The following is a 27,209-nucleotide window of genomic DNA, read 5'->3' as shown; positions in this document are numbered from 1 at the left end:
ACAGCCCACAGTCATCCCGTCGAGCCGCCCCGCTGCTGTAGCGAGCCGCTCGGCGGTGGGGAGGCCGGTGCCGCTCCCGATGCTGCGGTGGCTGATCGGCGGCGGCCGGGAGCCGCAGGGCCTGGCGGAGGTAAGGCGGCGGGCGGGCGTGGCGGGAGGCAGGGGGCAGAGCAGCTCGCGGCGGGAGGCAGGGGGCAGAGCAGCTCGCGGCGGGAGGCGGGGCCAGGAGGAGCGCTCGGGCCGTTGGCAGGGGAGGAGGGGAGGGGAGCGTTGTCCCCTCAGACAGGAGCCGCCAGCCGGGCGGGCCGGGCCGGGCCGGGGAGGAGAGCGGGGGGGGGGGGGCACGGCGCCGGTGGAGGGACCTGGGCAGCTGTAGTCCTGGGGGGGAGCGCTGTGAGGAAGGGGGGTGCTGGGCCAGGCCTTTCCGGCGGGGCGGGGCGGGTCTGCTGTCCCCTGGCAGCGCGACTGGGCCCTCCGCTGGGCTCTCCGGAGCGAGGGGCCTGCAGGGCTAGCTGGCAGCCTGTGAGACTTTCCGGCTGTTAGAAAGGGTTACAAGCTTCGTTGAAGAGAAAGAGGAGAGGTGAAAAAAAACCCCACACGTAAAAGCAAACGTCAAAACCCCCAGGCTGAGGTTGGCCAGGAGCTGAAGGGCTTGGGACCCGTCCCTGTCAGGAGCGTCCCGGCTTCCTCCTGCTCTGCGCGTCCTGGGCAAGTGGGGGTTGTGTTGCATAGCTTGCAAGCGTATGGAGTCCTGCCCTCGGGACTCCCCGGTCGATAATGCAAATTTTAGGTCGTGAATGTGGCCTAGTTGTAGTTTGTAGTAGTTTTCTAGCATTTCGTCTTAGTTTCTCATCCGTAAAATAAACCAGGCCTGTGCAGTGCACTGAACACTGACATCCTTCCTGTTGCCTTGCTCAGAACGAGTTTTACTGGATTTGAGGGACAGTTTATTGGGATTTTCTTGTCCCTAAGAGTCTGCTGAAGTTCTCAGCCTGGTCTTAACAAGAGTCAATTAACACTGTTACCGGGCTCCTTACACTTAGTGCTTTTGTAATCTAGGCAACTATGAGGAAGTAATTATTTCTCAGCTGCTGTACGTGAGCAAGTCATGACAATATCATGGTTGATTTCAAATGCCAGTAGTTACTTTGTTGGAAATTTGGGTCTGTACCCATTTGGAATGACGATGTTTGGGAATGCCTCTGACCTGTGTCATCAGTCAAAGCGTTGGTTGTATTGCAGTCGTATTTAGCAGCTTTGTGTGCAGTTGTTTTTAAAAGAAGGACAGGAAGTATGCAACAGCTTTCTAAGGTGTGCTAGAAAATGACGTTGGTGTTGTGTCCCTCTCCAAAGTTTAAACTCTGGCTATGGTTTAGTTATGCTGTGATTTAATTAAGCATGAGCATGAGTCAAGGTGTGGTCCAGTTCTTCCATTCTGCCATTCGTAGCTTGGTTAAACCCAGTCCACAGGACTTCTGTTCCCATTGCTACCACTGGTTTGCTGAATGATGGCTATCATTTTGCTTCTCTGTGGAAAAACTGAATAACAAATATTGACAAGGGTTAGTGCCTAAATGCTTTTTGTTCTTTTTTTCCCCCTACATTATGTAATACTGTTTCATTTAAAGATCTTCTTCATAACCATTAATTCTCTCTGTAATCTTAAATAGATAAGGAGGCGCATAGCAGTGTGTGGGCTATGGACTTAGAGCGTTTGTTTCATGTGCTATGGCTTCAGCCAGTCACGAAGAGGCCAGTGTATTAAGAGTGACGTTGCACTGGGAGAATAGAGAAAGCCTCTGGCAAAGCTGTCCTAAAGTAATGAAATATAAATTTCTCCTTACCCATTTCTTTTTTTACTATGCAATTGAAAATCATTCAGACTTAAGCTCCTGAATCTCTTCAACTGGTGGCCATAGTGTATGTCATAAGCAGGTTGGCTGTGGTAATGGGAGCAGTCTAACTGCAGTAGCATCATGGTCCATATAAACTAATTTATCATGCACCATGATACATACATAAGTATGTCTATATACTCTTGTATCCATATTTTGGTGAATTGCTTTTGAAAATCCCACTTTTAAATTCAAATCACAGGAAGTTCTGAAGCAGAGATGAATGTTGTGGTGTTTTCACTGATTATTGTAGTGATGCTTACAGGTCCTGCATAAAGACATGCAAGTTGGGAGTGGATTCCATTAGCATCAGTGTCTAACTTTCTCTTCTAAAGCCGTGGTGTTCTTACAAGAGAGTTCAATTAATAGCTTATATCAAAATGTATTTCATCAGAGGAAGAATGCACATGTAACTCAACACTTAGGTAAATATTAATGAAGATCTCAAGATAGCATAGCTTGTTGTATGACAGTACTGGGGGGAAAACTATTATTTTGTTGTTATCTATAGTACTTCATCAGCACTGTACCTTTCAATATTCACAGGTGTTCTTAGAATTAAGAAAAAATAAGATAAGACACATTGTTCAAAAGAAGTACCACTATTTTGTACTGAATAGGTGCCAACAACAGAATGTAGAGTTGGGATGTTAATGTTACAGATTCTGACTTTTTCAAAGCAGTGTTACAATTGTTTTGTGAATGTATGTGTCTATTGGTAAATAAAAATGGAAATCTCCTGAATTACAGTATTGCTAATGTCATCGAGTGATGCTGAGATTTTCTTAGGATTTTTGGAAGACTCAATTTTTTTAAAGGAATGTTTTGATTAGCTTTTGATAGCTGAACTCCAAGTTTCCATGTTTATCTAACTTTTCTTTATAACCATGCAGACTCTGCTTGCGTTACTTTAAATGGGAACTGCTATTCTCACATAATTGCATAAAATGAGGAACAGTTGCTTCATGAAATGCATCAGATAGCACGAAACCAAGATAAAATCACAAGAACTAGCATTTTGACAACATCTTAATTTTAAAAATAAACACATATTTCTTTCCCTATTTATTAACTTAGCCATTCTTAATTTCTGAAGAATAGTATCATAGTACCAATACCAAAGTAATAGAAAATAATTTATTATTCCTGCAAGAAACTGTTGAAGTTTCTGAGGATCATATGTTTGTCTTTCACGTAGGATTACCTGTCATGCGCACTGCATGTTGTACAGTGTTCAGTAATTACAATTTTACAGTGTAGGTTCTGTTGAAGTCCTCAAAGAAGAGATAGTCCTGAAAGTAAGATGATGTTGACTGTCATGTAAAATAAATCTAGAAGGAGGAGAGTGCTGTCACTGCGTTACTACTGAGCTATTTAGATTTTTTTTTTTTAATAATGTCTAATAGCAAGTTGTTCCAGAATATGGAAGACCTTGTATACAAAAAAAGTTGTCTTCTATTGAAGCAAACTGATGATACCGCAGTCCTATATGATATTTTATTGACCCTGCCTGGTGATCAGCTTGCTCTGAGTGATTGATTGTTCTTTTAATTAATAGTCTAGTTGGGGGTAATTGCAGATGCTGTTCTATAAAATGATTAATCATTCTCTATGTTTTTTTAAGTGGTTTGCTTTTGTGAGTCCCAATGGATGATTTATATATTACGCAACAGAACAGCATTTATTCTTATTTATTTTAAATATGTCATCTTTATATAGGATTTTAAAATTGAATGGTAGATGAAAGATATGAGAGGTTCTCAGACCTCTTGGAAGAGGTGTAATTTAATGAAAAACTGAATGTATAGTGAATTGAGTCATGAAGCTGGCTCCACATGGCGGCTCATGACTAAACTGGTGGGTTTTCATCTTGGTGTATCAGTGATTAAAGCAGTACAAAGTGTTTTTGTTAAACAGAAAATGCTATATTATAAAGTAAATGCTATAGAAAGATATTTACTTGAAATAATAAGAAATGATTTTTTTGTAATGATTTTCATTAAAGCAAAATAATATTTCAGAAACTTAATTTAACTTCAAGTACAACTATACATGCACACATGAGTCTATATGTAGATTGTTAGACATTGCAAAGACCTGATGAAAATAATTATGTCAGTACAATATAAATTTTATTCTTTTTTTATGAATTTTAGAAATCATCTGTACAGACAATTGGTGAAGAACAAATACAGAATCCTTACACAGAGCTCCTTGTGTTGAAAGGTCACCAGGATATAGTACGATTTCTAGTGCAAATAGATGATTGCAGGTATGAAATTGCATTTCAAATTGTTTCACAGCATCCTTGGCAGTACTTTAGAGAATATTTATGAAAATGTAGTAATATTTTTAATCCTGTCTTTTTATTTTTGGTGGGGGAGGGCAGGAAAAGCCTGGAGTTAAAAAAGGCAAGGGGTGAACACTCCCTTTTCTTTGTATGTTACTACATTTTTTGGCTTCTCATGTAAGTTATACTTTCATGAGAAAATAATGGTGGTGGAGTTATGTTTCTTGGTACAGATTCATTTGTTTGAAAGAAATGCCTTTAGCTAATTCAGCCCTTCTTTTTCAGGCTGTTCCTGGGTGGAATGTTCTGTGCATGCAAACACACACTTTCTCTCAGGACAATATGCAGTAGTATCTGCTTCTGTTCTGAGTGAATGTATATGTTTTATGTTTTTTAATTGAGGACAGCTGTTATTTCACCTTTTGGTTCTATAAAAGAATGTAGTAGACTCCTACAGATACACTGTAGCAACTGAACATGACATTCTTAACAATATTGAATGTTGCTGTTCCTTTCTTTCCAATCTTTTGTTACACTTTCTTCTGATACTTTTAGTGCTTAGTTCACTTGAGCTTCAGTTAATGAACTTTTTTCTGAAGTTCTCAAAATTTGAAATTTTCACCACTTTATTCAGAATGACTACTTAGTAAAATTCAACATATGCCTAATCTCTGTGTTATGTATCTCCTCCAATTTGATCTTGTTCAACTTGCTGTACTTCTTTGAAACCTGACAGTTCCTTTGTTTCTCTTGTCCAATTTTTTACTTTGTGCACTTTTTTTGTATATTCCTTGATAATCTTTATCTTTTCTGTTCTTAGTTCCCACTGTCACTTTGGAAGTGTGACTGAGAGAATGAATTATACTAGTTTTACATTATGACCTGGTTTCTGTCCTAGCATTGTCTAAATTAGCCTTGCTGTGTTCTCTAATTTAACTTAATTCTGCAAGAGAGGAAATATTTATCTGCCTTAAAAGGAAGGTTCTGAAGCCTTTAGTCAATAATAAGTGTAGTGACTCTTGGCTGATGTGGACAATTAAATAGAAAACCTTTAGAACTAAGAACGTTAGTAATAGGCAAGAGCCTCTCTGTTAAGGAGCTGTAGTAATCTGTATCTTTTATGGATTAGGCACAGAAGGGGATTTCTAATATATTCATCAAAACACTACGTAGTTAACATGGGTAAGAGTTTGGTTTATATCCTTGCAGGTGTTTTGTGAAGGAAAGTTCTGTCCTTCCTCATGATTGGGCAGGTGGTATCTTCAAAATTTGGATGCCTGCAGAATCTTATTTTCTAATAATTTTGTGTAAAGAAAAAAATAAATTACACAGAAGACTCCATGAAGAATTTTTAGCTTGCCAGTTTTCATTCGTAATGTCATAAATATATATATCAAAAAAGTTACATGCATTACCATAAAATTTATTTTTCTACATTGTAGTAATCCACCAGAAGATTCATATAAAAATAGAAGAATCTTCTGCCTTTTTTCCAGTCCTTTTTTTCCCCAGACAAGTTATTAAAATAACCTTTCCTCAGAGTACATATTTTCCAAAACACATACTCAATAAATGTAATTGGTCTTTGTAGAAATACCAGAATAGTCTTAAGATTGCTTGCACTGTCTCATACAAAGAAATTTTTTACCATTTGGGGCTTCATTGTATGGTGGCAGGTAGATTATTGAAGCTAAACTAATGGTAATCAGTGTAAAACTAAAGCCTGGATGACCGCATGAAGACAAGTTATAAAATAGCATTTGGATAAGGTGTAAGTTATATAGCTGGTTAATAATCTGAGAGTTTGAGGAGTTTAATAGAGTCGCTTCACTGGACAGTAATTCAGAGGTTTTATTTATCAAGAATATGGTAGTTTCTGGATTGTTAAACAGCTGGTAATATTTTTCACTTGATTCTTTTCAGTAAAATTAGTATTGTTACTCAGCTTCTGAAATGCTTTTACTTAGTTTCTGTAGCTATTCCATTGTGTGCTTTTTGTCAACTATTGTAAGCCAGGTTTCACGCTTCAGGTCTTTAGATAATATCATCTTATTGAGAATTTTGCAGAAGGATTTTCTTGTTTTCTCAGTGGCTCAGCTAAAACCAGTGAGTGGAAAATTTTCTCAGATTGGTTTTTGAAGATACTAAATAAATCCTGTATAAATGTAACAGAAAGCTGTTTTTTTTGTTTTTTTCCCCTCCTTTTCTCTTGTACTTTTTGAACATGAAGTAAGGGTCGTATTGATTAGAAGATCACTAAAGAAGGCTAAGGCACAGCAAAAGTCTTCCAAAAAATGGACTGAGATAAAATTACATGTAATACTCTAGCATTTGATACATTAAACTAAACAGAGTTCATAACGCATTTTAAGAATAGGGTTTTTTTGTTGCTCATTTGACCATTTCTTGCTCCTTCAGGAAACAGACAAGGTTATAGATGATGGTGATCATGACTGGAAAAGAATCAGGTGACCCATGAATCTTCACTTTGGTGAACAGAACATAACTGTAGGGTAACTGACTCTACAATATACCTTTATATTTAAACAGAAATCCTAGTTAGAAGATGAGGAGTAAAATACACAAAGCAGCACTCTATTGAAACTTCTGTGTTGATGAATTACTCTCATGCCTTCTTTCAAACACCAGTTTTCTTCCCAGAATTTTGTTCAAGTGGCACACAGCTCCAGTATTACTCAAAAAAGAAACTAGAATTTAAAGGGTTATTGCTGAATTGTGAGAGTATTGCTCTTTTAAGTTCTTGACATTGTGACAAAACAGGGTACAATAGAGCTAAAAGGCAACAAAAGGTAAGAAATTAATGTTATCAGAGGTATGCATGGAAGGTTGTTTCTTGTTCTAATCTTTTTAAATTGGATATAAAATAATGAAAGCTATAAAGAAAGTACAGCTTACAGGGTTTTTTTTACACTATAATAGAACGAACCAGGAGGGTATGTGGAAGAAAGAGGGTGGCGAAAAACCCCTGTGGCTTTATGCCTGAAAATTTACTCTGTTAGCAAGTTTCACAGATTGTAACTGTGGAGTCTAAAAGAAAGGACATGTCTATAGTTAATGAAACCATTCACTGCTGGTAACAAAAAAAAGTTCAGAAGTGATGTAACCTCTCTTCTTCATGACTTTCTTGCACATAGTACAAATCTTAGTTCTCTAAATATTAATTGTTTAGCCCTTGGTGAAGGCTTAAAACAACAGTTAAAAATCAGAAGGCAAGTATATTTGCAAATAACAACTGAATTCAATTTTCTATGGAAGGTCTTGCTTCTGTTCTAGGCTTTCTCAGCTCATAGTATGCCTTTGCTGGGGTAGCTGGGATGTGTGCTCCAGCTACACCGTAGCTCTGGTGGTGATAAGGTGCAAATGTAGGCAGATGGTTAGATATTCACTATAGCATAGGGAAGAAGGTTGAATTTACGTCAGACTTTGTTAATATGAGATTAACATGCTAATATGAACCTGTGTTTTCCTTATATGGTATACCTTCCAGCTGGATTTTTAGAAGTCAAATTTACTACCTTAAATGCACTCCCTTGGGGAGTTCTTTTAAGCCACAGTGTAAAGTATCATGATAAGTACTGCGTGCCTCTACTCCTGGGCTGAACTCAGACGAGCGGTTTCTAACTTGTTAGATGTCTTGCAGTCAGTTGGCTCTGACTAATAGTATTTGGTTTTAGAATTTGCTGTTATTTGGTGTGTAAGATCTCATATTTTTTAAACAAGAGAATTGGTTCTGTAATGTGGGATTCTATTTATAATAACTTGTATTGGAATTCTTAAGCCTTGTTCTTATATTAAGTATATGTTGATAAACACCTATTTAAATGTACTGACTTCAGTTTATAAACTGTAATTGGGATTTATGAATACCTGTTTATTCTTTAAAGCCAGAGTCTGATATATCTTGTAAATATTGTTCTTACATTACTTTTTACTGCTTTTCCATTACATTATGCTATATTGAAGTTTTCACAGCTTTTTTCTTTCTTTTTTTTTTTTTTTTTTCAGGTTTGCATCTGCAGGAGATGATGGAATCATATTTCTGTGGAATGCTCAGGTTAGCTCTTTTTTGGGGACCTAGCTTGTGTGCTCTGGAGAGGATAGAAGCTGGGGAGAGGAGTTAGCAATGCCTAGTAGCAAAAAAGCAAAGTAAGTAAGAATTGTTGCAGAGCTACTGTTTGGAAATACGTAAGTGGAGGGGGTCTGTCAAATCTTAGTTTACAAAGGAGAGCTAGGGAAGTAAAAGTTGTATGAACCCAAGAGAACAGTAAGTTTTAAAAGTTAGAATGTTTTGGGAAAACATAGTGATTTTAGACAGATTTGAGATGAAATGGTAATGTGAAAAGCAGACGTGTATATGAACGTGTGGCTTTAATTCTTCTTCTAAAATACATTCAGCGTTTGCTATAAACACTGAAGTGTTGACTAGTAACTCAACAAATATGTAGCAAGGTGCCAATCCTGCCAAGATGTATATATATATACTTAAGTTTTAAGTACATTTCAGTGGCTCTGTTAGCAATATCTTTTTGTGGTATAACTGGTTAGACTAAATGGAGAGCTAACACAAAACTGTATTGGAAAGACAGCAGAGTCAGCAGAAGTTAAACATGTTATGCAGTGCAGGAACACTTAATTGCTTGCTGTGATAAAAATCTTATAACTTTTGAAAACCTTACTAAGACATTAGTTTTATCATGGAAATAGTGTTCTGTGTGATACCCACTGTTCTGCTCTTCTGCTGTCTGTCTCCATATCATTGACAGAATTATAGAGGAGGGATGCACTTTAGACCTGTGTTAAGGAGGGCTAGTATACAAGTTAGGTTGTTCAGTAGGAAGTCTAAAAGGGACACATACTGTGATGTCTAAACTGTGAGTATCAAACATTCCAATTAAGGAAGAAAGAAATCTCAGACTCTTAACTTTTTAGAAACCTTCTGAAAAATTGATGTGATACTTATGATGGTGTAATTTTAAAAGACAGAAGGGGGAACTGGAAAATTTTCCTCTCTTTTGAGCAGTTCCAGTTAGTGCTTTGCTGTTGTTGAAGGCCTTTTATAATTCTATGATTTGGAAAAGGAAATGGTGTTTTGAATATTCAGAACCATGTATGTGACTGTATATACTCAGTGTTCTGAGCAGTCCGTGAATGTGAACCTCATTTAGATACCCAGCTTAGGAACTGAGTTCCATTTTCTACTTCTGTAGGATTTTTATTATGGTGTTGTAAAGCAAATAATTTGTAGTTTTAATTTAAAAACTTAAGCCACAAGTGTAAAGAAACTTAGTTATAAGCACCCTATATTTTAATGGCATGTTTAAAATGCCAGTTCTGCATGTTTGTTTGTAGGGTTTTGCCATCTAACTAAATAACTGCAGCTGCTTCTGCCCTACCTAAACCACCACATTGAAGCTATTGATAATGTACATACTAAATAAAGCTGTCAGGAAATTGGCAGTACTGTGTTTGCCATAAAGATGGGTCAAGTTTTTCTAATAATTAAAATAAAAAAGATTACTTTTTAAAGAGAGGGTTTGTCAACAAATCTGAATTACTGTAGTATCTGTTAAAAAGGGTGAATGGCCAATATTTGCATTAAAATGAAATGAGAACTTAGTTTTTAATGGTTCTTAGAGGTTAGTTGTTTTTTTTTTACTCTTAGAGTAATTTATATTATATACTACAACTTTACACTTAAGAGGTTATTTAATTCCGAGTATTGAACAGTATTGAAGATAGTAAGAAGTAAATCCATAAATTACTTTAGAAAGGGAGATTTTTAGACTTTTAGAAAATCTTGCTTTCAAAAGTAATTTGGTACCTATGTCATATGCTATAGTAGGCATTTTCCAAATTTTACCTTAAGTTTTCCATGTTTTTATTTTTCAGACTGGAGAAAAACTTTTTGAACTTCACGGACACACACACAAAATTACAGCTATAGCACCATTTTCTTCGTCAGATGCTTCTGAAGAAAAAAAACATTTGGTTTTAACAGCATCAGCTGATAGAACAGTTATTGTATCCTTAGCTCTGGAAAGGATTCAAATTTCTATGGGCTTTTTGTTGGTTGTTACTTTTAAAGGTACCATTGAGAAGGCTGCAGGTTGTTTAAATTTATTGGTTGATCCAGTAGGTATAATTGGATTACACTATGATTGTGCTAGTTGTTGCTCAGAAGTAGATGCAATCCTTGCTACAAAAATGAATCCATAACAGACCTTTATTAATAAGTCTTTTTGGCCAATAAGACTTGAGTCTCTGCATACCTATTTCCCAATCTGTCATTTAGTTACAAACACAGCAGTTACATTTATAATATATAAAAACCTTTCAGTTTCCTTAATGAATTAAGTCAGGTTTGGGACTGCACTAGTGGCAGACAAGTTCAGAAAGTGTCATGTTTCCATTCCACTGTAAAGGTAAGCTGATGAAACCCTAAGGATGTCTGTTGTTTTGTTGTATATGAGAATCTATTATGTATGGCTCATGGGCCATATGGGCAGGTGTGTTAAAATGAACAGCAGTGTTTGGTTTAGGAACAGGTACATAATGAGTGGCTGAGAAGTGGGCACAATCTTAATTTGGTCTTGGAACTCTTAAAATCTCAAAATCTCAGGGTTTGGTAGTTTTTTGGGTTTTTTTTGTTTTTTTGTTTTTTTTTTTTTTTTTTTTTTGAAAGGATGTAGAACAAAGGTAATTTTATGGCTTAGTTTTGTTACTGTGTTGGAAAAGGCAACCGTCAGTCAAACTAGTTCTTGAATGTTAATAATAGAAAAAAATCACTGAAAAATCAGTTTTTTGCATTGTTGATGGAAAAATGTAACATATAGTGTGTAATTAAATCTATATTTCTCAGGGTAGTGACACCTTAATACTGTATTTTGTAGTACTTACAACTTTAGTTAAAGCTCATGATCATTTCACTGAGAAATTCCCTGTAGAAGTTTTGCAGGGGACATATATCTGATTTTTGTTCTGCAGTGTTTGACGGTTCTTCAAAGACTGGATGTATGGTTGTCTGGAGGGAGTGATCTATGTGTTTGGAACCGAAAATTAGATCTCTTGTGTAAGACCAGTCATCTTACTGATGCAGGTAAAAATGTAAATGACTCATTATAACTGTTAAAGTGTCAGTAAAATGGATCTGTATAATGATGCAAAACCAACTTGGCAAATTCTCTTTAATTCCAATGATAACATCATGTATTAGAGACACTTTTTTTTTTTTTAATGTCAGAATCTATTTAGAATTAAGACTGCTTTTAATCTCCTGTGCTGTGTGAATTTTGGAATATGTGAAATCTCAGTACCTGTACATTAGCTTGGACTTACAGGGCTGGACCTTGGATGCTGGTTTATATGTGTTTGTTCTAATGTGGATCCTTTGTCTGGCTTTCTCTGGGAACAAGCAGGAGTTTTATTAGTCCTAAGTAAAGCTTTGTAGTAGTAGAGCAGTAAAGATTTCTTTTTATTATTATCAGTACTTTTGATGTAGAAAATGCAGGTTTTGATAGAAATACAGTAAATGTAATCAGAACTTAATGTCAGTCATGGTTTTCTATTAGTAAGCTTATATATCATCTGTCCATGTGAAGAAAATTGTGACGTTATTGCCATACTTTACAAAGATACGTACAAAGCTGTGAATCAGATTCAAAGTTGGAACCAATATTTTCCTTATTTTTGTCACAGAATGGAGTAGTGGTAGGCAAAACCTTCTGAATCTTTGAGGGTATTAATACTTCTTTTGGTCCAGTACAAAATATCATGCCAAATGCTAGTTGGAAGTGGTGGTGTAGTGCTTAGCATGAGGTGCTATTGAAATTTTTGTACTAGGGGTCAATGTGATGTGCAGCATGGGCCCTCCCTTTCCTCCTAATCCCCTGCTTCCTTTGTGGGGAAAGAGACAGATTGCTTATTCCTTGGGGAATTTTCTTTTAATGGTGTGGCAGCACAGACTGGGGGAATTCTGTGCAGGAGGAAGGCAGAGTAACAGGAAGCTGGACATTTTATCTTGTACCCTGTTCTCTTCAGCTGGCTCTGCACAATATTCTAGTATCATGTGTGCTGTGGTAGTATCAGTGTCTAATAACTTTGGTACTGCATATGTTTAGAGTCTCAGTAATTACCCCAGTGTCTGTAATATTGGCCAGCATTAAGACAGAAACATCTTAACTGTATTTAAAATGAAAAGATTACTGACTCTCAGCTTCACCTCAAGTTTGATGTTCATAATTCTGCTGGATTCAGGACAAAAACTCCTGACTCTACCTCCATCTGAGGTAATCTGTTCACTTCCAAGGCCATTTAACTTTCAGTTCTGGTAATATGCTTTTATTTTAATAATAACTTTTAAGTGGAAGGAAGATTATGAAGAAATTTATTAATAAAGGAATTGAGTTTGCTGTGTTTTCTTGTGGCCAATGAATATCCTTTTCTCCCTTACCTTCTGTATTTTTTTCAAAGGTATCAGTGCTTTGGTTGAATTGCCTAAAAATTGTGTTGCAGCAGCTGTCGGTAAAGAGCTAAGTAAGTATGTTGCATTTCTGTTGAATGTTGATGTTCCTCTGTAACAGCTGCTTATCTGAGATATGTGTAAAGAGCATGCTGCTGGAATTGTATAGGAAAAATAAATGGTATTAGGGTGTGATTAGTAACCTTCTTCCTTTTTCCGTTATTTGACAAGGAGGCAGACAATACTAATCTCATTCAGGAAATTTTGTTGAGATCTGCATGACAAAACTTTTCTGTATTCTTTGTTATTGTTATTACAGTTATTGCCACCTGTCCAGATCTGATTGTGGTGATCTAAATTTGTCCTTCTGGAGAAGATCTGGAACTCATTATCTGAACTGTCAGATACTAGGCTTCTCTAGAGCCTCCTTATCCCAAGATCAGCAGTGTGAGATATTGCTGATCTCGTTATCCTGTCCAAAGCTATAAAGAGACAATGTGATGGTTGCTGTTGCTCACTTGGACACAGGGTTTTCTATGTATGCAAACTGTAAATCATTGGCTAGCTGCTGGTGGAGAGTCTTAAGTAAGACTGTTTTATAAAATTACTGAAATTTCAAAATATGGAAAAAAATTGAAGAGAAAAAGTAGAACACTGAATCAGCAAAACAGACTTTGCTCAATATGATTAAAAACTTAACTGAAAAATAGCAATCTGATATTCTGATCAAAGAATCAGGAGCAAATTAAAAATCATCTCGGATTTAGACATTGGTGTGCAATGTAAACTTCCATCTGAACTTCCCACAGTTCTTTTGTAGTGCTCTTGAGAGATCATAAAAAAAAAATCCAAGACTGATTAAAATAAAGTCTTAATTCCTGGTGATCTTGATTGCCTTACTAGAGAATATTGCATCCTTTTGAATAACAGTTTTCAGTCAGATGAGCCCTTAAGAAAGATGTTTTGCTTTTAGTTTACTTATCCACAAAGATCTCTAATACTTTTCACTTTGGCTTTTTGCAGCTTCTGATGTTGACTGATTCTCTCAATTTCAGAGTTACTAGGCTGGAATGTTTTATCCTATAGCCGCTGTAGTAAGCGGCCTTAATAATAACACTGAAATGTTTTATTCCCATTTTTTTGGTGTTATGACTGGTCATAAGTGGCTTTGCACATCTTGTACTGTCTCACTTAATATGTTTTAGTTTGTGTCTTTCCAAAAATGATATGTTTTACTTAAGCATAGCTACATTTTATTCTGAATGATAAAGTTTATTTAGACAATTTCTGTCTCTATCTTTGAAGTAATTTTTAGGTTGATTACTTCTGATGATGGGTCTGAAGGTTGGAATGTCCTTGAAGTAAAACGCCTTGTTGACCACCAGGATAACATTTTGTCATTAGTCAGTGTCAATGGTAAGAGTCATTTTATAATGTTACTAATTTTGTTAGCTACCAGTGGGATATTTCAGCTATGGAGTTTTTATTGGGATCAAACTTCTAACTGGAGTGAAACTTAATAACTAGTAGATGTGCCTTCCTGTGTAGCTGGAAAGGGAGTGAAATGTGAAAATATAATGGCTTTATTTATTGATTTAACAGTGAAATGAAACCAGGCAGGTTACGATATACAAAAGGCACAAAAGAGGCAATGTCATTGATGGGGATGGAACTCTGGATTTTCCTTGTGTTGGGAAAGTTTAAAATGGTATTTTTTTCTTGTTCCTTCTGATTCTTAAAATGGAATATACAGTGCCACATCCTTTGCAGTTGTAGTCCCAAGGTAACTGCAGGTTCTGGGTGTGCAGATGTGGGCCTGCATGTAGACCCATTATTTAGAGGCTCTGGAAGATGATGCAATCTCTGCTGCTTATTAGGGCAATACTGAGCTATTACCTGAAATTCTGTCTTCTCTGCTGCAGGTATCAACCCCTTCTACTTTGTTCTTCCCTGACTCTCTTTATAGAGCATCCCCAGAGCCCAGGACGAGTTATTACTGGTGTGATAGGGAGCGCGTATTTGTCCATGGGCTTATTTGCGTCAGCCTGATTGACGCAAAGGGGTTATGGTACAGAGGTAACAAGAAGCTGGAAAGAAGAAAACTTGGATTCTATGATAGTTGTTTCTGGGGCTTCCTGTTGCCATTATTTTTCTCCTTTTTTATTATGAAGATGAAGCAACATTTGGCTTAAAAAGACAATATGCTACCTGTATTAAGTATTGTTGAAGCAGTTCCTTTCCACGTGTGATTAACAAATGCATGAGCAGCTACTTCAGTCTTGCCATTAACTCATCCATTTAATTTGTGATCAGTATTTCTGCTTATGGCAAAGACATACTTTGCTGTCTCTGAGGGGTGCTAATATACCTACTTGTCCAGGGAATAGAACAGTTTTGTACGTAGGCAACAAATGAACTCCAAATACTTGTACATACTTTTGGTGGTATTCCTTGCCTTTGCTATACTGTACCGTGCACTGTGGCTGGTGAGCATTCTCCTTCCGAGTTTTAATTTTACAAGAGAGAGCTCATCTCCTTTTGCTCATCTGACCTATGCTAGGTAATCAAATGAGCACTTACTCAAAGGGAGAGGTTTTTATGCAGTTGGTTATGTACTGCACATTCTACATAGTTTCACTCATAAATGGGATCTCCTAACTTTCTAGGGCTGTAACTTTGTGTGAAGTGGGTTTTTTATATCATGTGATTTCTGTGTGGGGTTGGTTGTCTTTTTTTTTTCACCCTCTAGACTTGACTTTTGTGACTGGTTCTCATGTGGGTGAGTTAATAGTTTGGGATGCACTTGACTGGACAAAGCAGGCATCTGAGTGCAACTTCTGGGATTCGTCTGTCCATCCAGATGTACAGCCGGAAATAAAGTTATCCCAAAGCCCAAATGAAACTTCAGTTCAACATTTAACATCTGATGAGGAGGTAAAAAGCTTTAAACAGAGTAAACTACTTAAAGTGAGCTAGCATGACCTTTTCACAGAAGGCCAAGTGTTTTGTGTTTTCAGTTAGCTTGTTTTAATATGAGAGGCTGCTTGAAAATTTGCACAGCTACTGTTACACAGTCAACAATTTTCATGTAAAATTTTGGTCACTGAGCTAACTGAAGGTTGTAATAGACCGAAGGTATGGGAACTAACATAATGGACTGTCACAACAGCATTTGTTTTTGACTTATAAAGATTTATTAGTTGTTTACAGTACCACTAGAGAAAAATAAACAGGAGGTGTGTGTTTTGATGGCATACGTCTTTCATATTCCCTAGTTCTGGAAATGCAGTTTCCACGATAATGTGCCTCTTGAACAGTTATAGCTGTGGGTATTATGAAGTGAATTAAAGAATAGACATATGTCTGTGCTTAGTAGTAAATAAATATTGCTGCTTCTGTACAGATGGGCTATACTCAATTGTAAAGAGCACATATACAGGTCCAAAATCCAGTCTGGTATAATTGTGCTTTGGAGATAATCTGAGAGTTCTTGGTCGGAATACTCAGACAGAACCCAGTTATTGTTCAGGAAACACTAAAAATCCTCAGGCTGTTACTTACTTTTGTGAAATGTTACCAACTGTTAGTGGCAAAAGAAAAGATGTTTGTTTCATGGTTGGGATACAGTGAGATTTTTGTTCTGGGGTCTGTAGGCCCATTGCTGGGGAATGATTAAGAAAGGTATTCCTGGAAATTGTTTCAGAGAGATGAGCTATAACAAAATAAAATCTGTGGAGAAGCCTGAGTGTAGGCTGAGGGCCAGGTAGTCACCTGATGCATTTTACTGTTTCTGAAAAGAGCATTCCTAAAACACTGGAGAGAGAAACATTGGGGTGGGGGGAAAGAAATGTAGTTGTCCCGAAAGGTAGGATTTCCAGTGGTTTTATTGCGGCTGCTTAGTTCTAGAAGGACCAAAAAGCTAGTCCTCTTCAGGAGAAGTTCTATAATTTGCCTTCAGAATATTTTGATTCCCTGCTTGAAAGCCATACAAGATGTGTTTTAAGGGAGGGGAAAAGAATTCTGCGAAGTTCAGAAGTAGTTAAAACACTGAATGTTGAATCTGAGGCTGCTGAGGACTTTCTTCCATTCATGGAATTGAACTAAATGAATTGTTGCAGAATTTTATTTGTTGTGAGACTTCTGAATGGTGGGAAGAAAAGGTGGTTCTAGCAGTGTGTCCTGCAATAGGAGGTGCTTTTAGGGCAGAGCTGTCTGTATTGTAAAGTTCCTACTTAAAGTGGTAAAGAAATGTATTCCTTTAATGAATTACTTTGTTACCTGCTATCTAAAAGCAGAACACTGTTCTTCATGTTAAAAAAAAAAAAAAAAAAAAAAAAAAAATAATTGGTGTTTTCTCTGTTAGAAACTTTGTCAACAGGCTTGGTAGTTAGGTAATTGGAGAAGATGCAGTTGTCTAGTTTGACACCGAGTTTGTAGGCAAAACGTCATTCAGAAACAAATGGGATGGTAAAGGTTCAGCAATACTAGGAAACAGTGCTAAGGCGTGCATCTGCTGTCCTGACAAGTGTGAGTGTGTCTTTAACTTGCTGGTTAAGATAGGTGTACAATTTTATGCTTCATCATTTGTTATTTTTGGGATGGTTTGAGATGACCAGGGTTTTGCCAGGGCTTGTTTTTTTGTTGTTTTTTTTTTTGGTGTTTTTTTTTTTTGAAAGTATGATCTGTGAAAAGCATCTTCTGCAAAGCTGTAAGACTATATGAAACTCAAGACCTGTCTCAGGGTGGAAGACTGTAAGGGAGAAAAGGCTGAGATACATGAGTGGAAGAGTGATGTGGAAGGCCATCAGATTAAGCCTCGCACAAAACTAGGAAAATAATAAAAATGGGCTCAGTGTTTTTTCCTTGATTTGGTAGAGTGCTATCTGAGCTTAGTTTCAGAGCTATGGGAACTCCAATCACAGGTGTGCATAAGAAAAGAAAAAGCCTAACAAACCAAAACTGAAACAAAACCCGACAAAAACCTGGACAAAGTTTTGAACAGTGTCAAAACACCGTTGAATATAGATAGGAAATCTTAGTCAAAGATGCTGGGTTATCAGTTTTACAAAATGCTGACAAAGTGTGTAGTGTGAACTGCTTATGAGACATTAATGTTTGGGCTGTGTAGATGGAAGCAGGCCATTCAGGGAGAAGATCCAGCATACCATCACCAAAACAAGGTATGTTCAAAAACCCAAATATGTACTGAATGGAAGCATTTTACACTTCTCAGGTACCAAATATTTATCGTGTGTATGTACACACGATTGTGTGTTTGTCCTCTCTAAAATCATTACAAGTGATGAAAGGGTCCAGGTCCAATGATTTTTAAACTGCTTGTGGCTGCTTAGGGCCATGATGGTTATGAGACAGAATCCCTGCAATCTTCTGAAGAGCACTGAATGCAAAATTGGTTCCACACCTTTGCAGTATTGTGTAATACCTTTCTGTGAGAGAGTTCCTTTTCTACACTCAGTAGAGCCCAATTTCTTGGGCGAGACCCCTTTGCGCACTTTCAGTTAAATTTAAAAAAAAAAGGCAAAAATGCAAAAGAACTTCCTGTATTGTCAGTCTTTCTTGATAAAACAAGAGTTTGTCAAAACACAGAATGTTATTTTAGAGTAAGAACATAAATGTTTAATTGCAGAAATGTGTTGATTGTTGGTATGCTTGGTTTCTGCTTAGACTGTAAGGTACAGGATGAAAATACAGAAATGAAACAACTGCTTAGAGTATTGGAGGATATCTCTCATTTCCTCCAAAAAAATCCATATTTTTTTAGTAACTTGCTGATTCCAGATATTTGGGATAAAACAGTAACATGAGAACAGAAACAAGCTAGATAATATGGGGTAGATGACATCATAGTACTGCTGGAAATCCATGCAGGGTGATCCTTCAGTATCTGTTCCTGTAAGTTGTTCCATTGAATTTTCTTTCCAGTGTGTGTTTGCTGCTGTTGGGAAAGGCATATATGTATATAATCTTCAAATGAAGCGTGTGATTGCCTGCCAGAGAACCGCTCACGAATCCTCTGTACTACACATTGAGAAGCTTCCAAACAGGTACAAGTCATGGTACATTTTGTTAACGCAGTAAAGAAATGCAGAACTTGAAGGGTGGCTAGAGACAGTCTGCAAAGCTACATCTAATTTCTAGGGCAGGGACTTGATCTTTAGTTTGATCTGCTTTTATTAGATAGAGCTTGTTGATCTGGTTTTTGAAAATGCATCATTGTAACTCAGTGTGAAGAAACTGTAATCTGGTATGCTTGATGCACAGGCTCAGAGTAAAATATCTTGGTTATTTTCAAAATCAGACTTGATAAAGCACTTTTGTTTATGTTGTGAAAATATAACTTAATGACATTTTACTTCTATAAAGCAAAGGCCTATGGCATATTCAGAAAATATTTCACTAAATTTTTGGTAACTGTTGAACTGTCTTAACAAAAAATAGTAACTTCCAGTCTTGTTCAGTAGTGCTAAATTTCTAGCTGGAACTTATTTTGACAGCCAAGTTGGACAATTTGCTACATATATATATATCTAATAGTTGTGTTGTTAGATCCCTTTATACTCTTGTTCAATAGAGCAAAAGTCTGTCAGAAGGTAAAAATTAGGGCCTTGATCTTGTAAGTGCATGTACGGTTCTAAACATGTAATGAAAAGGAGTATCTTTCTTTTTTTCATAAGAAAATATATGTTTTTCATAAATATGTTTTTCCTTAATGAAAGTAAGCTTACAGAAGCCAGTTAATGGAACAGTGTTTGCAAAGTCTATTTTTTGTGTTTATGGAGTGGTATGCTTTTAAAATGGGATTGAAAATATGGGGTTTTTTCCCACCTATCTTGTAAGTCTGTTACAGTTTGTCCTGCTACAAATATACCTTGTTTTGCATGGAACATCTGGATTTCCTGCTACATTTGAGAGTTCTAGCAAACTCGTGCAGAACCTGAGGCACTTGCTGTCTCTTTTATGGAAGCAACACAAGGTAACTTGTGCAGATAAATATCCATGCTAGCGTTGCTTATCAATGTTTTTACAGGCAGCTGATCTCCTGTTCAGAAGATGGCAGTGTGCGCATTTGGGAGCTGCGAGAAAAGCAGCAGCTGCCAGCTGAACCAGTTCCGACAGGTTTGCTATTACTGGGGGGTGAAAAGAACATTTAAAAAGGATAACGGGAAACCCCGTATTCACTATATAGGGATAGAGAGGTTTACAGGCTTTGTAAGAAGAGATAATGTCTTGTGTTCAACCAGCTGATAACAGGTGTGGGAGGGAAATTGAAGACATGGATATATGAGCCCTCCAAGATCTGATATGGGAAGTTAGAAGGTCCAGCTGAAGCGGTTCTGTGCCATAAAGCTTATTTAAAGTTTACAGTTGTGTCAGCTGGTTTAACAAAAATTACGACCTCTCCTGACAAACCTTGATCCACTTCTTGTACTGAATAGTGCTGGATCCTCTACCATGCAAGAGTAAATAGTTGCAGGACCTTGTGAAGAAAGCTAAAGAGAAGCTTGCAGATGAGCATCTGGCACAAAAAATGTGTTTTCCACATGTCCTCCTTGAACTTGGAATGACATTGGTACTCACTTTGAGGCTGTATCTAACCTCACTTACATGCTTCCTCTGGATGTGTGCTGGTTTTGGCTGGGATAGAGTTAATTTTCTTCATAGTAGCTAGCATGGGGCTATGTTTTGCATTTGTGCTGGAAACAGTGTTGATAATTCAGGGATGTCTTAGTTATTGCTAAGCAGTGCTTACACAAGAGTCAAGACCTTTTCTGCTTCTCATACCACCCTACCAGCAAGCAGGCTGGGTTGATTTAGAAACACTTTTTTTCAGGAGTGTTCTGTCTTCAGTGTTGCTAGTGACAGCTGATTTACACAGTTCTGCTTCTTATTGTGACAAGTAGTATTTGGTTTCACATTGGAAATTTATAATTTCTATGATGGGGGACATTTGAAAGAAACCATATGCAACAGTGAGATAGGTGGACTGCTGCTGACTTGCTCTGTTTTTATTCTGAGGAATCCCCTGAGTAGGTGTTCATCTCTCCAGTTATCTCCCTTGCACCAGGGCTATGGTCTAGCATAATTCTTGTTTTGTGTGCTGACAAGGCTGAGGGAAAGGTCAGGAAGAAAGTCTGAACTGCATTGTGTACAGAACCACACTTTCTTACTTCTGTCACTATTATTACACAGTTCTTCTGGAGGCTGTGGCACAGATATGTATTTTCTTGCAATCTAAATGGAACACGTGGAGTAATATGTTTATGCTCCAGTTTGGCTGATAGTTTTAAATCTGAAGGAGAAAGCCAGTGGGCAGTATAAAACCAGGCAATTCAGCTTCAGAAACTTGCTTGTTACCTGTATGCCAGCACTCTAATGCCTTAGTGCGGGACACACAGGGACTGGCACCTCATTTCTCTCCTCTTTGCACAAGTAACAGTTTAGGAGGACAGAGCAAAGGTAAACATCACTGTGCTGCATCTACATTTGTTCATAGTTCATTTAGGCAGTCCTTGGATTTCTTGCTAAATCTGTGTATTGTCTCATCCAGGTGAGTAATTCAACATGTTTGCTAAATTACCTCTAGTAAGGATAAAAGAGAAAGTAGCTATGTTTCCTTCCCCTCAGGATGAATAATCTAGATGTAGAAATACTGTGCAGTACAATGCTTCTGTCATTTTTCATGCAGACTGTCCTGCTTTTAGATTTCAAGTCACTCCTGTAGTTCTCTCTTTAGCTAGAGGAAATAAATTGTGTTTGTGATTTTTGCCAAAATAAAAGATTTATTTTTTTTTTCCAGGGTTTTTCAACATGTGGGGATTTGGAAGGGCAAACAAGCAGGCAAACCAAGCTGCAAAGAAGATGCAGGAGAATACACCTGTGTATTTCTTGGAGCTGGTTGGTGATTTGATTGGTCATTCATCAGCTGTGCAGGTAGGTCAGCTTTAGTAAGAATAAGAAAAAAGTGAATTTCACTTAGTAATGTAATTTTGGCAGTGTTTCTTAAACCGTTGTAACTTTTGACTGTCTGGCTCTGGAGGCTGGGAACGTACTGATTGTGTGATATATTTTGTGCAGCGTGAAAACAACAATACATACTGACTTGATATTCTAAAGAACTCAAACACTCACTGATGCTGGAGGATTGTGTGTTTATGTATATACATACATGCTACAGATAATCTGGTGGGGTATTGGGTTTCCTTATAGACTGAAAACAGAGCTGGGAACTACCTGTTTGTTCCAGATTTCATCTTAAGTTTACAATCTAAACAAGGGCTCATATAAAACAACACATTCAGGAATTTCTTAGCCACCTGTGCTGTGGGCCTTAAGGAGGTCTCTTAATTTTAGATCAGTGTCCTGGTTTCAGCTAGAATAGAGTTAATTGTCTTCCTAGTAGCTGGTATAGTGCTGTGTTTTGGGTTCAGTATGAAAACTGATGTTTTCAGTTGTTGCTAAGTAATGTTTAACTAAGTCAAGGAATTTTCAGCTTCTCATGCCCAGCCAGCAAGAAGGCTGGAGGGGCATAAGAAGTTGGGAGGGGTTATTGTTATTATCATTATTAGTTTCTTCCTTTCTGTTCTATAAAACTGTTCTTATCTCAACCCACGAGTTCTCCTTTTTTTTTCCCCGACTCTCTCCCCCATCCCACTGGATGGGAGGGAATAAGTGAGTGGCTGCGTGGTGCTTAGTTGCTGGATGGGGTTAAACCACGACAATCAGGTACCATTCCATGCTTCTGTCGGCCTAATAGCATATGTTTTTGTTTTAAATGGCATTTTCCCTCCATACCTTTTTGCATTTGACAAACCTGTTGGAGTAACAAATCACTTTCTTACAGTGGACTTTATACACATTCTTGGCAGGAGCAGGGGGAAGGGCAGGTAGAGGGGAGCGGTATGGTTCTGCAGTAGTTCTGCTCACAGGTACAGGAGCAGGGGGAAGGGCAGGTAGAGAGGAGTGGTATAGTTCTGCAGTAGTTCTGCTCACAGGTATTCATGAGACTGACTGGATTTCAGAACTGCTACTGCCAAAAGCTGAAAGCTTTTCACTAGTAGCTAAGGTGAACCTTTCTGCTACAGGGATTTCTGCAAGGCTTTCTGCCCCTCTCTACTATCTTTCTTTCTGAACAACTGTTGAAAGAGGTCCTATTATCATAGGGAGATTTGCTCTCTGAGAAAGAGGACATAGTGTGTAATTCAGCAAGAGACGCAGGAAAGAAGGTGAGATGCATATGCAGGGGCTTCGTTGGGATGCTGCAGAGCCAAGGAGTAACTGAGATGATGGTGGATGTGATTTCTGGCAATGTTCTATGTATGGAAAATTAGATTTTTAATCTCTGGGCAGACTGGAGCAGTTGAGGCTGGAAATATTGAGTAGTGATGAAATGTGATGGTCAAAGATGTGGGCTTGGCCAGACCCACATAGCTAGTAAGTGGCTGTTCGCAGAGCAGGTTGGCTGTAGCACAGTCTTTGGCCTGAATGCTTCCCCTGGGCAGATCCCTTCAAAAAGGTGAAGAGTCAGGACACTGCAAGCATGCCATAGTGGCATCATGTGACCTGCTTCCACTGGCTGTTGTGTTGAACTGCAATTAGTGGCTAGTTTTAGGCAGCCTTGTGGAGGCCTCTGAAGTCAGGAATGACTACATGGCTTGTCAGCTCCATTGCTCTTGCATAAGCCCTTCAGTGCTGCTGTACTTTTCTTCTTTGTTGCAGTTCTAGCTGATTTGGCTTCCTATGTGTGACCAGGCACATGCTGATTACTCTTTGATCCTTCCAGGCCTGGTGATGGTAGCCTGTGGTGCTGTGTGGGAAGGGGACAGTGTACCCAAGTGAACAGAACAGTGGCTTCTGTTCCTAAGAAATCAGGAGATCAGAGTTCACACAAGTCACTCACTCTTCTACTGCTGACTTAGAACAAGTTTCTTCAATATATTCTGTACCTTAGATTCCCTATCTGTAAGGCTTTACTGCTCTTTCTAAACTGAGATCTTCCTGTGTGAAGTGCTGTTTTAAAGAGTTCTTTTCATGTAGGGATTTTATGACATCTCATACATCTAGAAGGTATACATTGTAATTTTGCATACCTATGTTCAAGCAGAACCATTTCAGACACATGTATTTGTTTAGTCCAGCTGTACACTGAATATTTAAGCAAGCTGACAATCTCATGTGAGCATCATGGTAATAGTAATTGTTTCATTGCAGATGTTCCTGTACTTTGGTGAACTGGGACTGGCTACATGCTCTGCTGACCACCTCGTTATCTTGTGGAAGGATGGTGAACGAGAATCTAGACTCCGCAGTTTAACACTGTTTCAAAAATTGGCGCAAAATGGTGATTTGCAGGTCAAATTTTAAATTGCTCACATACAGGCTACATATGTGTAACCTGGATGTGTATTAAATGTGAGTGTAAAGGAAAGTCTGAGCTACTGGGAATGGGACAACCAGTAAGGTTTACGCTTAATGTCATGTATTATATTGGATTTTTTATTAGTTGCTACTACTCTTCTCAAAAGAGAATTTTGCTCGTTGAAACTTACTTGGCTTACTTTGTCAGCAGAAGTGGTGTTCTCTTGAAAGGCTGAAGATAATGATTGACTCATTAAATAGTTTCTAATGTTATTCCTAATGTTTAAAAATATCATGGGTGGATGTCAAAATCAAGATCTGTGAAAATCCTTAGACAGATCATAACTAAAGCAGTTGGGGGCATTCCACAGTGTTACGTGCAGAAACAAGGCACAGAAAAAACCCCTGAGGCTTCCTGCTTTATGTAACTTGTTTCTTGAAGCTAAACCGTAGTTGCTGATGGCTCAGATTTATGTATCTACGAAAAACCCCAAAAGAAACAGTTCTCAAATAGTAACTTCAAATGCAAAAATTCTATCCTGCACTAAGGGTAAGAGCAAGAAAGAAAAGTAGGCAACACCGATCTGTCAGGTTTTAATTTTTGGCAAAACAAGTTATATAGATACTCCTTGCTTGCAGTAGTTGCAGTTTTACTGTGGGTTAACCTACACTACTGGAGTTTATACAGCACCATTACCATGTCTAGCATGAAGTGTGATTGGTTTAGCTTAGTCTTTTCCATAATGCATTCATCAAATTAATTTGTATCTAATAAAAAGCACTGGCCTTACCATGGATTTTCAGGATGTAAAATACTTTCTTAAGCAGGAGCAGTTCATGTCTTCAATACTAGCAAAACACTTCTGTCAGATGAGTACTAAATTATTAGCTGAAGTTTGACTGCAGAGGAATCTGCCACAAGTTCGTAAGGATAAATAGTATTTTAGAGTTTAAAAGTAAGAAGCCTCTAAGTACACAATGCCTTTTTCAAGCTGCAGATAGCAGCAGTAATCTGCAAGCTAAACAGGAGTAGGAAAGTAACCCCAAACTGAAACAAAAACTGCAAACCAAAGCAACAAAAACCCAAAAGGAAAAAAAAAAGGCAATGTTAAGCCCAGAACTGATACAAAGAAAGTGGGAGGGAAGATAAGATAATGGGTGCTAAGTTACCATTCCAACAGAGGAGAGCTAGGAAAGCGGGGAGTTTGGGAACTTAGTGGTCATAAAGCCATATAGAAGCTGGTGCTGCTGTCCTCAGGTCTACTCAGAAAGTCCATTACTTAGTTAGGAGTAAGTGTCATGCAACTTTTCAGTGCCATCTAGTCCCTTTGAATCAGAGAACTGTTTCCAGTGCAGGGTACTACAGGGCTGTAATTCCAGATTTAAGAACCAGTGGCTCCAGTTAAGTGCTATTAAAACAAAGGACTAAACAGATCCTGACAAGAGCAGAAGCAAAAGGAGGAAGCCCAGGCTTCCTAGAAAAAACCAAGGAGCCTTTTAGACTTGCTTCCCCCAGCCCCTGTGGGCACTTGCCTTGCCCCTACCACACAGAAGCCAAGCTTTGCCTCTTGAGTCTGACCATAATCTTCCCTGGAAGGCAGGGCAGAGGAACAGTAAAATTTTGAGTTATATTTTTTTCCCCACTTCAGTCAACTTATACAACTAATCTTATTTGATTGTAGAGCTCAAAATGCCATCTTTGAAAAACACAGAAGAGATGGAGAGTTGTTAAATTACCCTCTCCCTTCAATCCAGGAAGGTTAAGTCAGTGTTAAATCTTGAGCTGCATGTTCTTTGCTCTGTGTAGCTATTCAATAGACCAGCATAGGAAAAGTGTTTGCATTGCAGCTAATGATAACTTACCTTTGGGTGTATGGTATTGAACTTGGAGGAGGAAGGCATGTTAAGCCTTTCTGCCTGTCAGTCTGCACTGTTTCAGCCTGTCTTCATCAGCAAGTGTTGCATTTTTGGCTACCCCAGTAGAAGCTGGGGAGATCAGGTTCTCTTTGGCTCCGTTTCCCTTGTTTCAATTGAGAAATAACTGTTTAGCTGTGTATAAAGTGTGTGTTTACACATTGTTACTAAAACTTTACAGCAAAAGCTTATAAAACTTAGTTGTTTTGGAGAGGCTACTGCTACCATCAGTTACAACTAGAGAGAAGGACCATTATCTTTTTATTATCTCTTCTTCCTATACCATGAGAATGACTATTTCATTTTTATGTGACTGCTTTTAAGTGAATACCTGGTAGAGAAACAGACCTGTTTAAATGAACAGTTCTAGTCACAAAACTCCCTGTGCATTTTACAGGGATGTAATTCAGCCTTAAAAAGTCCTACATGCATGTATAAATATTTCTATCAGAAGTGGCATGGTTCTCAGATACACTCCCTTGGTAATAGATCTCCCAAGGGTCTCTTCCTTCAAAGATGGTTGAGTTGAAAGCTTTAAATCGAGTTCTTTGTTTTACAAATGAACTTTTAAGCATAACAGTGAACACGGTAAGGCTATACTAGCCTACTCCTAATAATTAAGAGTTTGTCACTTGCTGCTGGGAAATGCAGTGAGCAGAATTAGGGTGACCAGATGAGAATTTTTACTTCTACCTTATGTCCTTTTAAATTGCTTTTTCCACCTCACAGTAGTGCAGAATTCTGTATGTTCACATCATGAAAGTAAATATCTTTATCAGATCTACCCTTATTACTTGTATCATTCTGAGGTGGCTGTTTTACATATGTGTGCACTGGCAATAGCATGAAACAAGCAGCTGTTAGTTAACTGGACAGGTTAGAGTTTAGGAGATCTGAGACAGCTGGCAGATGATGATTAAAGAGGACATATCTTTACACAAATTACTTTTTTTGCTTCGTCTCTGACTGTGGGAAGAAACACAGGATCTTGCAACAAATATACTGATTCCACATTAACACCTTAACTCGTGAACCAGAACTGAGGCTGAACTTTATTTCTTAGGTTCCTTCCACCATTCACATTTTCTTCCTTGTGACAGAAGTGTGACAAAAATAATGAATTGAAATGTTTTACATGGATGTGGTCTTACAGTGTTGCTGTATTTAACAAATTAAATTAAGATGACAAAGCTTTGAGTCGTGTGAAATTTTTTTCTCTAATGCAAGCTACAGTGAGTGTTCAGTCATCAGAACA

General features: G+C 37.9%; 1 protein-coding gene across 1 annotated transcript; it reads left to right on the top strand.

Annotated features, from left to right (window-relative positions):
• WDR41 (WD repeat domain 41) lies at nucleotides 1–27,144 on the top strand. The gene is made up of 13 exons (XM_049794432.1): nucleotides 1–130; nucleotides 4,052–4,167; nucleotides 8,212–8,260; nucleotides 10,096–10,227; nucleotides 10,566–10,628; nucleotides 11,191–11,302; nucleotides 12,676–12,738; nucleotides 13,970–14,080; nucleotides 15,414–15,598; nucleotides 18,608–18,729; nucleotides 19,713–19,801; nucleotides 21,483–21,616; nucleotides 23,894–27,144. Exons 1-13 carry the CDS (start codon nucleotides 80–82, stop codon nucleotides 24,044–24,046), a joined length of 1,380 nt encoding a protein of 459 aa, XP_049650389.1. The 5' UTR covers nucleotides 1–79; the 3' UTR covers nucleotides 24,047–27,144.
• Nucleotides 27,145–27,209: the final 65 nt, after the last annotated feature.

The sequence above is a fragment of the Accipiter gentilis genome, chromosome Z, assembly GCF_929443795.1.
Source record: "Accipiter gentilis chromosome Z, bAccGen1.1, whole genome shotgun sequence".
NCBI classification, from domain to species: Eukaryota; Metazoa; Chordata; class Aves; order Accipitriformes; family Accipitridae; genus Astur; species Astur gentilis.
The sequence above is the reverse complement of the archived record's forward strand: the minus strand, read 5'-3'. Positions and strand labels throughout refer to the sequence as shown.